Genomic DNA, 11,810 nt, shown 5'->3' on the forward strand with positions numbered 1-11,810 from the left:
GTTTCATTTAACGTGTCTGTTTAAACGAGGCCGCTGGAAACGCTGTAGTACATATGCTGGGACTGTAAGTGGCGCTGTAACTTCCGCCAAAATACACCAAAAGCCGCGAAGAAGAGCAGCCTGGAGCAGCCCCGCAGCAATGTTGCCATGGCTACCCTTCTGTTTAAGCCCTGAAACTGAAACTGAAACTGAAAGAAACTGAAAGAAACCGAATCTGTTGTTGCTGATGGTTGTGGTAGAGGAGCTGTATATTTTTGCACTAATATCTGTAGCATGGTCAGTAGCAGTAGCACTAGCAGTAGCTACTGACAGGAGGAAGTCAGTGTCTGTGGCGATTGCTGGTATTCAGCGGGATATAGTCATTTCCTCAGCATATGGATAAATGCAACGGGGAAGTTAACTGAAAGAAACCAAGAAGCACGTCTCTGTGGATATTGCATCGAGAGGACGGCTCAAAAAGAGAGATATTCTCTACAAACACCGGGTGAGATGCACCTTTGTCAATATAATGGATCAATGCATGAAATCTGACTCTGTTTATTTTGTTTAAGGAGTATATTGGGCGTTAACAATTCTGGTTTGCCTTTTATAATATTATTTCATTCAAGAACCCCTTGTGCGTTTAATTAACACAGCTATTTTTGATGGTTGCTACAGCAATGAGCAGGAGAGGTGCTATTTTTTTTTTTTTTCGCTATTTTTTCAGGAAATATTCGTATAGAGGTGATTACACGGACTCGGTTGACCCCCCAGAGCGTTTCGTTTGCAAATCTATCCACCTTGGGACCCGTTATCGTTTGTGGGGTCAGTTTCTATCGGCCTCGTGTAAATAATAGGGCTATACGCACGCGAAACTATGCAGATACAAGCAGTTTTCTCCTCGTGTAAACGGCGCCTAAAGCTACAAGCTGCTGCTACTGAAAACTGACAGTAAAAGCTTTAAGAGTTGAACGTGAATATATCCACTTCGCACACATCGTGCACAGCCTCGCTCTCCTCAGGGACATTTCAACGTCCTTCTTCTTTGTTTCCATCAGGTGAGCGTCTGAAGAAAATCACAGAAACTTTGTGTAAAGTTACAGCTGGAACTGTGACTCTAAATGTGGAGTGGGCCTGTTATATCTCTCACAGGCTCCGCCCTCTACTAATATAACAAGGGTTACAATACGTAACCCGGCGTTTTACCTGATGCAGGAGGCTCTAATCTGACTGGACTTCACACCAGGTCTTCCTGCTCCTCTCTGTCTTCTCTCTGTGCTGCAGTGTGTGAGTTGTTCTCATACTCAGGGATAGAGTCCAACTGATGAAGAGAGAGAAGATACAATTAGACCCTCATTCATGAAACCTGCATATACTTTAAGATTTTATAAAACATTTTTCATATTTTAAAGTTGACCCCAATTATTTCTTGGCTAAATTAATTACTGGTTTCAACTCAGGAAGTTGTTTTTGATCACAAGTTCTCTTCTCATTGCATTTATGAGCCACAGTATAGCTTTGACGAAGGGGTAATGTTGTCAATAGGTCCGCTCTCTCTCACCTCTATCTCTTCAGGTTCATGTGCTTCAGTGGTGGAGCGCAGAGCTTTCTTCTTCCTGGATTAAGGACAACAACAAATACAGATTGTATTTCATAACAGTAAACCAAAAGATGTTAGAAGGATGTGTGAAGTGATGAATTGATATGGTTGTACCTCGTCCACAGACTCAGGAGAAACACAGGAACCAGCATCAAGACCCCCAGAGTCGTCCTGATGATATTCACTATCATTGGTGAACTCCCTTGAAATATGAACACATATGTGATACTTCTAACTACTAGATTGATCAATCACATTGTCAGTGTGATCCACCTCTGACACCATGGAGGTTCCTCCCTGGACACTGACATTTTGAATATGCTTGGGTTGCTTCATATTACAAACTTGAATCAGGTCTGGTGAATGTAGAGAACTTACCTGTTCCAACAGTCAGATGTAAGGTGGAGTTACTACGTCCTAACTTGTTCTGGGCTCCACAGGAATAACTCCCACTGTGTTCAGCTCTGAAGTCAGTGATGTTGAAGATCTGTCCTGAAGCTTTTGGAGAGTCTTCATCCTCCTTGTACCAGGTGTAGCTAGCTGCTGGGTTAGCATCACTGCTACAGGTCAGAGTCACTGAACTGCCCTCCTCTATCTCAGCAGAGGGACTCACTGACACAGAGGGGAGCTTTGGAGGATCTGGAAGAGAAAATTCATGTTAACATTTATATTTTTTTATGACACATGATTTACTATTTTATAATTTATTTGTAAACTATCCCTAGTCATCTATATTGTAATTTGATCAGGTGTCGAATCAAAGATTCCTGCTTATGGAGAAAGCCACTGAAATGGCTTAATCTTAATATTAATGGCTTCACAACTCATGCTTCTCTCTGTTAACTGGCTTTAATAGAGCATCTAAGTAAAATAAACGGTATAACATCAAACATTATCCCAATCCAATCCCAATCCATTGTATTTCTATAGCACATTTAAAACAACAGAGCTGAACAAAGTGCTGTTCATCAACAACTGTATAAAAACATAGCATACATACATAAAAAACAAATGTGAAACACGAGACAATGAAACCAGATCAGAAGCCACAGACTGAGTCTCCTACATGACGTACAAACAATACAAAACACTAGTAAGATAAAAACCCAAATGTAAAAGCGTGTCACACCTGTTCTTTAAATGCCAGGGAAAAGAAGTGGGTTTTTAAACGAGATTTAAAAACAGGCTGAGTTGGAGCAAGTCTAACCTGGAGGGGCAAGTCTAACCTGGAGGGGCAAGTCTAACCTGGAGGGGCAAGTCTGACCTGGAGGGGCAAGTCTAACCTGGAGGGGCAAGTTTGACCTGGAGGGGCAAGTTTGACCTGGAGGGGCAAGTCTAACCTGGAGGGGCAAGTCTAACCTGGAGGGGCAAGTCTAACCTGGAGGGGCAAGTCTAACCTGGAGGGGCAAGTCTAACCCCTGGAGGGGCAAGTCTGACCTGGAGGGGCAAGTCTGACCTGGAGGGGCAAGTCTAACCTGGAGGGGCAAGTCTAACCTGGATGGGCAAGTCTAACCTGGATGGGCAGGTCTAACCTGGAGGGGCAGGTCTAACCTGGAGGGGCAAGTCTAACCCCTGGAGGGGCAAGTCTGACCTGGAGGGGCAAGTCTGACCTGGAGGGGCAAGTCTAACCTGGAGGGGCAAGTCTAACCTGGAGGGGCTAGTCTAACCTGGATGGGCAAGTCTAACCTGGAGGGGCAAGTCTAACCTGGAGGGGCAAGTCTAACCTGGAGGGGCAAGTCTAACCTGGAGGGGCAAGTCTAACCTGGAGGGGCAAGTCTAACCTGGAGGGGCAAGTCTAACTTGGAGGGGCAAGTCTAACCTGGAGGGGCAAGTCTAACCTGGAGGGGCAAGTCTAACCTGGAGGGGCAAGTCTAACCTGGAGGGGCAAGTCTAACCTGGATGGGCAAGTCTAACCTGGAGGGGCAAGTCTAACCTGGAGGGGCAAGTCTAACCTGGAGGGGCAAGTCTAACCTGGAGGGGCAAGTCTAACCTGGAGGGGCAAGTCTAACCTGGAGGGGCAATTCGTTCCATAACTTTGGAGCTGCAACAGCAAAGGCTCTGTCTCCTCGCTGCTTCAACCTTGATTTAGGGATGACCAGAAGGAGTCTGTCAGCAGACCTCAGTGACCGTGTGGGTGTGTTTGGTTTTAAAAGATCTGCCAGGTACGGTGGGGCTAAACCGTTTAGGGCTTTGTATGCAAACAGTAACATTTTAAATCGTATTCTAAAACTGACTGGTAGCCAATGTAAAGAGGCGAGTACAGGCGTAATATGTTCACACCTGCCTGTCCTTGTAAGGAGGCGTGCAGCATCATTCTGGACCAGCTGTAGGCGAGACAGGGAAGCCTCGCTTACTCCAATGTACAGAGCATTGCAGTAATCCAGTTTAGTGGATATAAAACAATGTATTACTTTCTCAAAGTCATCAAAAGAAAGGAAAGGCTTGACCTTTGCTAAAGTTCTTAGCTGAAAGAAGCTGGATTTGACCACAGAATTGATCTGTTTGTCTAGTTTAAAATCACGATCAATCCGTACACCCAGGTTTGTGACAATGGGTTTCACATATGGGACAAGAGAATCCAGCACAGGCGGGGCATTGGGGCCACCACTGGGTCCACATATTATCACCTCAGTCTTTTTTTCATTGAATTTAAAAAGTTTAAGGCCATCCAGGCTCTGATGTCCTGCAGACAGTCAGACAGACGTTGCTGAGGGTTTGGGTCATTTATTTTCAGGGGCATGTAGATTTGCGAGTCATCTGCATAAAAATGAAATGAGACGCCATATTTTTTTAATGATAGCGCCCAGTGGGAGCAGGTACAGGGAAAATAAAATTGGCTCAAGAATAGAGCCTTGGGGTATCCCGTACGGGAGAGGAGCAGAGGAAGCAGAGCATTAGATGCAGCAACAACGTTTTTATACTTCAAAATGTCATTAAAAAAGAACTGTACATATTTGTATTCATAACAAAGTAATGTCTGTATGTAACACTTAACATGTTGGGTTTATTGAAAGCTAAAGTGCTTGTAGGATACTTGTTTTTATCTTTATGGTTGTCTGTAATGTACTGTAGAAGACTCCGATGAGGTTATGTACAGTATGTCTTTAATGTCAGTTCATGTGTGTATGAGTAAACTCACACACTGCAGGAGAGGGGAAGTCTTCATGTCCTTTCAGAGCACAAGAGATGTTGTCTCTGGGCTGAAACCAGCCTTCATAAGAAGATGTATTCGTGGATGTGATTTTCTCTCCGTTCTTGAACCAGACGTAGTTCAGAGAACCAGCTGGACTGCAGCTGCTGTGACACTTCAGCTCTGCCTCGGTAGAATAGTTGTAGACCTTTGCTCTGATCACCTGCACCTGGAGAGCTGGACGTTAGAACAAGAAACAATAATAAGGCAAGGCAAGTTTATTGATATAGCACCTTTCAATAAAGCAACAGAAAAAAATGATGATAAATAAATAGAGAAAAACAACAGTGTCTATTCATCAAACATTCATTACACAAACTGATTGATCATTATCAACATTTAGAGTATTTTTAACTGTCCTGGTGTATTTACATCAGGGTGTGTTGATCAGTACCTGTGACAGTCAGAGTTGTTCCAGGTAAATCAATCCCCCATTCAAAGCTTGGTGTTTTGAATTTGAAGAGATACTGAGCTGAATCTGAGTCTCTCAGGTCAGAGGTCCTCAGAGTGGAGCGTCCTCTCTCTGTTTCAAGGATCTGAACACGACCTGCATACTGGGAGTCTTCACTAAGGTCCTCAGGTTGAGAGGGATTCTGTCTCTGATGAATACGCTCAGGAATGAACCAGAATTTAGATTTAACATCATCTTCAAAGCTGCTGTACGTGCAGGAAATGTCCACTGATGATCCTTTTAAGGCGCAGATGCTTCTCTCAGTGTAAATCACTCTGTTGCAGGTTTGACCTCTGACACCTGAAAAATAAAAACATATTTGTATATGTGCATTTCCATCCGTCTTGTACCAGGTGTAGCTAGCTGCTGGGTTAGCATCACTGCTACAGGTCAGAGTCACTGAACTGCCCTCCTCTATCTCAGCAGAGGGACTCACTGACACAGAGGGAGGCTTTGGAGCATCTGGAGGAGAAGTGTTTAAAGTTATTCACATTAAAGGGTAGATATAATGGCAACTTGCAAATGTCCAGAGGCACAAAGCAGGAAACGTTTTTCACAAACACAATGCAAAACATGTTAAAGCTCGGAGCATCTGGAGGAGATAACATGAACACATTTCACATTTAATTCCACGGAGGAAGATGTTTTAATGAATAATAGTTTAATAAAACACAGAGTGTTCACTTGATTCCATCCTTTATCAGAAATCTAAACACTTTGAGGGAACGTGTTAATCTTTATGTCATGGAAGAAGTTTCCTTCATAATTCTCCTTTATTCTTCTTTCTAGTAGCATCCCTCGTAGCTAGATTATATTTTACCTATTTTAAAATCAGACAGAAAACCTGGAGCCCTGGTTCAGTGTCTTTGGACACTGCCATGTCTGCTGGTGACCTCTGGTGGGTAAATAGATACATGAGTGCAATGATGATATATGTTATACTGTATGTTAATGTTATTATGTTAGTGGAAGACTTTGAGTAAACTCACACACTGAAGGAGAGGGGAAGTCCTCATATCCCTTCAAAGCACAGGAATAACTGTCTGCTGAATCATATCTGAAGTCTGCATAAGAAGATGTGTCTTCCTTCACTTCCTGTCCGTTCTTAAACCAGATGTAGGAAGTTTGACCAGGTGAACATCTGCTGAGACACTGAAGGAGAGTAGACGATCCTGATCTGATCACCTCCACCTGGAGATCTGAATAAAGCTAGAATTAACAAAACTGTCATTATGTTTGTACATAAATATAAATCAAAACATTCACACTATTTGCAAGAAGTTGAAATTAAGAAATTAATTGTTATAACTCAGTTATTGTCATAAACCCAGTGTAAATGTTACCTGTAACAGACAGAGTGGTTCCAGGATAACCCCAGTATGCATCTTGGTTTGTTATGATCCTGAACCTGTACTGATCTGAGTCGCTCTCTGTCAGGTTTCTGATTCTCAGAGTGCAGATGTTGTTTCCACAGAGATCCTCTAGACGACCTGCATACTTTGACTCTGTGTTCAGATCTAAAGTTTACCATCTTTCCATTTAGTGAACCAGAATGTTTTCTCTAATGTGTTAACACGACCTCTCAATGTAGATGGGTATGTGAAGCTGCATCTTATCTCCACTGTTGATCCTTTCACTGCACAGATCTCAGTAGAATTGTAACTCACTCCCCAGCCACGTTGACCCTGAACCACTGAAACACAGAGCACATCAGAAACTAGAATCAAAGTTAATCAATAAATTGCTGAGAAATTGCCTGATCAATACTTTCAACAAAGAATGTAAAAATAAACCTTTTACAAACGTTACTGGGATAGAGCAGAAACACACATGTGAATTCCTTCTTAGGCACTTTAAAACCAATGATACTCTTTGACTCAGGTAGAACAGAAGTCTACGCAAAAAGGGTATGTTCAGTTTGACACGAGATTCATATAAATGAACAGTGAAGGATTAGCGATCATATTACAGGGATGCAAACTTGTCACCTTTCGGCGAAATTCGCCGTTTTGAATCCAAAATAGGTCGTTTGTGTGATTCATGTAGATCTGCAATAAAAATATTTTTGGGGTATGGGGGGGGTCTGGGACCCGGAGTAATCTGCGGCCGCGAGCTGTTATGTGCCATCATGACACGCATGGTGTTCTTTTTTTATATATTATAATGCAGCGCGAGCTGTGTGCTCGAGTCTTCCTGTCGGCTCTGCTCATGGATGTATAATAAGGCTCTGCTGCTCCGGGATGAGGGTCTAGCTTCAGCAGCTACATTACCTACGGTGCGTTCGTTAATATTAACTGTGCGGTCCGGAGTCACTGTGACACAGACTGGACCGCTGGTGAACAGCTGTTAGAACGGGCCGTTCAGGTGTTCAGAGCAGAGCTCCCTGTCGGAGCGGCAGAGCGTGATGTGCACTGAAAAGTGTTCCTGTCGCAATATTATCGTTGAGCTAGCTAACTAGCATACATTGTCACTGCTAACGTTAGCTTTAGCCTTCGTTTTCAAATAGTTTTTTTCATAGGCTATAAACAGGTGGTATAAGTATAGATCTTGTACTAGAGTAAAAGTAGAAGTACTCAGGTCTTGTACTTGAGTAAAAGTAGAAGTACTCAGATCTTGTACTTGAGTAAAAGTAGAAGTACTCAGGTCTTGTACTTGAGTAAAAGTAGAAGTACTCAGATCTTGTACTTGAGTAAAAGTAGAAGTACTCAGGTCTTGTACTTGAGTAAAAGTAGAAGTACTCAGATCTTGTACTTGAGTAAAAGTAGAAGTACTCGGATCTTGTACTTGAGTAAAAGTAGAAGTACTCAGATCTTGTACTTGAGTAAAAGTAGAAGTACTCAGATCTTGTACTTGAGTAAAAGAAGAAGTACTCAGGTCTTGTACTTGAGTAAAAGTAGAAGTCCTCAGATCTTGTACTTGAGTAAAAGTAGAAGTACCAGAGTGTAGGAATACTCTGTTTCAGTAAAAGTCCTGCATTCAAAATGTTCCTCAAGTAAAAGTAGAAAAGTATTCTCATCAAAATATAGTGAAAGTAGCGACAGTAAAAGTAGTCATTGTGCAGATTGGTCCATTTCAGAATAATATATATGATATGTTTTATAATGATTGATCATGAAAGTGTTCTCAAAGCTGGTAAAGGTGCAGCTAGTTTGAATTACTTTGTATACTGCAGGGTAGCTTGTGGATTTACTCCAGGTGGAACTAAAGTCTGATTTAACACTTGATTATATTTCACATCATTCATCCAGATCTGTGAAGTAACTAAAGGTATTAAATACATGTAGTGGAGTAGAAGTACACCATATACCTCTGAACTGTAGAGGAGAAGAAGAACAAAGTAGCAAAACATTGAAATACTTAAATAAAGTACAAGTATCTCAAAATTGTACCCAAGTATAGTACTTGAGTTTATGAACTTAGTTACTTTACACCACTGGCTATACAGATAGAAAGACTAAGCCTTGCACAGAGGCACGAAAATACATTTTCAAAATGCTCAACAGTGCTGCCAAAATTATAAACTGACTGCTACACAATTAAAATAAATGCTTTTATACATTTCTATTAGATGTGACTCTTTGGTGTTTCTGTTATTATTAACTGCTTTAGTTGTTCTGACTGCTAACATCCTGTTATTCCTCATTTTAAAGCCGATATTCCGTGGGGTCGGGGGGCTCGAATCCTTGTTACCTTTTTCATACCTGATGAGTTTGCATCCCTGATATTAATTAGAATAGTGTGAGATTCTCTGAACAGTTCCCTCTCTGTTCGCTCTGTGGTCAGGATGCTGCTGAGGTAAGTGTGAACAATAACTCTAAATGCAGAGCACTGAGGTGTGAGCAGCTGCTGTCTGATATACAGATGAGAAAAAGAAGAAGACTGCTGTAACTCAGGGTGTGGAAATATAACACTGAGGTCAGAGAGGAGAGAAGGAACTAGAAGGGTTTGGTGCAGAGGTATGATCCATAAGAGTTGAGTCAATATGTTAAGAATTAGAATAAGAATATCTCTCTAAATCACTTAAACTTAATAAAAACAGAGCTGGAGATTCTTTAAGTCGTCTTAAGAAAAAAACAAAGCAAAATGTTTTCACAGAGAGAGGATGGAACAGTTCTGCATACACTATGTTCTCATTTTAACGCTTGTAAAGGTGATAAGCAAACTGATGTTCGATGCAGATGATTGGAGCAAAGGACAGTGGCAACGCACGATAAGATCTTTAGAAAATCCATCAAACAAACGAGTAAAGTTTTTGAAATGCATACATTTAAAATGTTCCTGCTGGGTTTGCCTTTTACACAAATCCATCCCACTTATTCCCACATGTGACCTGATTTTACAAGTCCCACATTTCCCAGAATCCCCTCTGTTCATGTGATGAATGTAAGTGTAGATGTACAGTACCTGACACAGAGAGCAGGAAGACGACTAATCCACTCGCTGCTGCAGTTAGACTCATAGCTGCTCCTCTCATCTCTGTGAGACTATAAAACATGTCAGATTAAATAATGTTCACAGGAGGTATACAGAATCATTACATCAAGAAACTGTTTCTACTCACAGTGAAGGAGGAACCATGTGTTCAAAGATGCCGTCTCTGTCGTCAATGAGCAGAAGACGGATATCAGGCTGTTAATAGACTAGATTTACTTCCTCTTTAGACGATTAGTATGCATGATGAGCCAAATGCCAGTTAACACCCACTACACAATTAAGTTATGTTTTTTAACAAAATATCAACTTTTCTTAAAAAAGAAAACTATGGTTAAAGACCCGTTTTGCTGCTTATACACTACTGACTGCTGCTTATATACTACTGACTGCTGCTTATACACTACTGACTGCTGCTTATATACTACTGACTGCTGCTTATATACTACTGACTGCTGCTTATATACTACTGACTGCTGCTTATATACTACTGACTGCTGCTTATACACTACTGACTGCTGCTTATATACTACTGACTGCTGCTTATACACTACTGACTGCTGCTTATACACTACTGACTGCTGCTTATACACTACTGACTGCTTCAATCAATCAATGTTTATTTATATAGCCCAATATCACAAATGTTACATTTGTCTCAGTGGACTTCACAGTTTGTACAGAATATCAGTATGACAATACGACACCCTCTGTCCTTAGACCCTCACATCGTACAAGGAAACACTTCCGGAGAAAACCCACAGTTTAAAGGGAAAAATGCTTATATTACATTACATGGCACGCTGCTGCTGCTTCCTGCTTACAGGCAGAAACTTAAACGGGACAGACCGGTAACAGTACAGCGATGGAGTGAGGAGTCAGATTCAGCTCTGCAGGATTGCTTTGCATCTACGGATTGGAGTGTGTTTGAGGACAATAAAATCAACACACACACGGATACGGTCATCTGCTACATTGGGAAATGCATCGATGACGAAGGTTTCTGTACGAACATTCCCAAATCAAAAGCCCTGGATAAACAGCGAGGTGCGTACCAAGCTGAAAGCGAGATTTGGAGGAGTTCAGAAATTCTAGGTATGAACTCCGGAGAGCTATCAGCAGTGCAAAGAGACAATACGTGCGTGCGTGCGTGTGTGTGTGTGTGTGCGTGCCTGTGTGCGTGCAGTAACTTCTCAATTTTACTTAATTTATTAAAAAGTAGTGACACTAAATTGTAACATACTCTTTTAACTGTAACTTTACTGTTACTTAGTAAAAGTCCTACATATACAAACATACTTAAGTGTGTGTGTGTGTGTGTGTGTGTGTGTGTGTGTGTGTGTGTGTGTGTGTAGTAACTTCTCAATTTTACTTTTTTTTATGCTGCTGCAATCCAAAAATGTCCCAAATTGGAATCAATAAAGTAGCTCTTATCTTATCTTATTAAGGTATTCTCTAGTTTGCTTCTAAATAACTGATTCCCTGTCAGAAGTGTAGCCTAAGAGCTTGTCTTCAGTGTTGATAACAGGTATTTAGAGGACTTACTGCAGTCCGCTGGATCCACTGTGTGTCTGAGGGGAGGCTGTAGCTCAGTGGGATAGTGCGCTGAACTTAGTGCGCTGAACTTTGAATCAGAGGATAACAAGTTCAAACCCCACTGCAGTCAGCATGTCGTTGTGTCCCTGAGACACTTCACCCCAAATTGCTCCTGTGGGGATTGTCAACAGTACTGAATGTATGTAAGTCGCTTTGGATAAAAGCGTCTAACAAGTGACATGTAATGTCTGCAGTCTGAACAGCAGCCCCTGAAAGAGCATTTAGATGAACCACCACTAAGGGGTGCCATTTGTTTTGTTTCTGTCACATGTGGTCCGGCATGAACCAGAGAAGGAGACCGGAAACAGTTTCAAAGTTACAGCATCATCGCTATGGTGGTGCAGAGTGAAAAATAAATAAATAAAATACCATAGACTAACAGGAGACAAGGCACTACTGTGGACTCTTATTTTGAAAACCCAGACCGGAAGTGTTGCTGTGTTTCGTTGTTATTTTTCCAACTGTCAACAGACACCGAGCTGTCAGTGAGCTCGGTCTGTTTCTCCGTCTCTGACCGCAGAAATGACACAGACCTCCACACTTTCATCAGTTAAAAACACCCT

At 41.7% G+C, this 11,810-nt stretch overlaps 2 protein-coding genes and 1 long non-coding RNA gene across 3 annotated transcripts; all 3 read right to left on the bottom strand.

Moving 5' to 3' along the window:
• Positions 1-831: 831 nt before the first annotated feature.
• On the bottom strand, positions 832-3,893 carry LOC117496529 (B-cell receptor CD22-like). Its single transcript, XM_034148226.1, has 6 exons — positions 3,860-3,893; positions 1,958-2,218; positions 1,694-1,781; positions 1,541-1,595; positions 1,186-1,300; positions 832-1,045 (listed from the first exon to the last, which is right to left on the bottom strand). Exons 1-5 carry the CDS (start codon positions 3,891-3,893, stop codon positions 1,217-1,219), a joined length of 522 nt encoding a protein of 173 aa, XP_034004117.1. The 3' UTR covers positions 832-1,045; positions 1,186-1,216.
• Positions 3,894-4,587: 694 nt separating this feature from the next.
• LOC117496530 lies at positions 4,588-6,831 on the bottom strand. The gene is made up of 5 exons (XM_034148227.1): positions 6,795-6,831; positions 6,564-6,737; positions 6,210-6,419; positions 5,164-5,520; positions 4,588-4,946 (listed from the first exon to the last, which is right to left on the bottom strand). Exons 1-5 carry the CDS (start codon positions 6,829-6,831, stop codon positions 4,690-4,692), a joined length of 1,035 nt encoding a protein of 344 aa, XP_034004118.1. The 3' UTR covers positions 4,588-4,689.
• A 62-nt stretch (positions 6,832-6,893) lies between these two features.
• On the bottom strand, positions 6,894-9,814 carry LOC117496546. Its single transcript, XR_004557298.1, has 3 exons — positions 9,782-9,814; positions 9,625-9,704; positions 6,894-6,913 (listed from the first exon to the last, which is right to left on the bottom strand). It is a non-coding gene; the product is annotated as an uncharacterized LOC117496546 (long non-coding RNA).
• Between the last annotated feature and the right edge of the window lie 1,996 nt (positions 9,815-11,810).

Source organism: Trematomus bernacchii, unplaced genomic scaffold (genome assembly GCF_902827165.1).
Source record: "Trematomus bernacchii unplaced genomic scaffold, fTreBer1.1, whole genome shotgun sequence".
In the NCBI taxonomy this organism is placed as follows: domain Eukaryota; kingdom Metazoa; phylum Chordata; class Actinopteri; order Perciformes; family Nototheniidae; genus Trematomus; species Trematomus bernacchii.

Excerpts from the sequence above, each read along its gene's own strand:
- LOC117496529 (XM_034148226.1), bottom strand. The coding sequence starts at position 3,893 with ATGATGCTGCACGCCTCCTTACAAGGACAGGCAG. Across the intron at positions 2,219-3,859 it reads CTCCTTACAAGGACAGGCAG|ATCCTCCAAAGCTCCCCTCT; the intron begins GTGTGAACATAT and ends TTTCTCTTCCAG. Across the intron at positions 1,301-1,540 it reads ATGAACCTGAAGAGATAGAG|TTGGACTCTATCCCTGAGTA; the intron begins GTGAGAGAGAGC and ends TCTCTTCATCAG.
- LOC117496530 (XM_034148227.1), bottom strand. The coding sequence starts at position 6,831 with ATGCAGCTTCACATACCCATCTACATTGAGAGGTCGT. Across the intron at positions 5,521-6,209 it reads CTTCCCCTCTCCTTCAGTGT|GTGTCAGAGGTCAAACCTGC; the intron begins GTGAGTTTACTC and ends TTTATTTTTCAG. Across the intron at positions 4,947-5,163 it reads AACAACTCTGACTGTCACAG|CTCTCCAGGTGCAGGTGATC; the intron begins GTACTGATCAAC and ends TCTAACGTCCAG.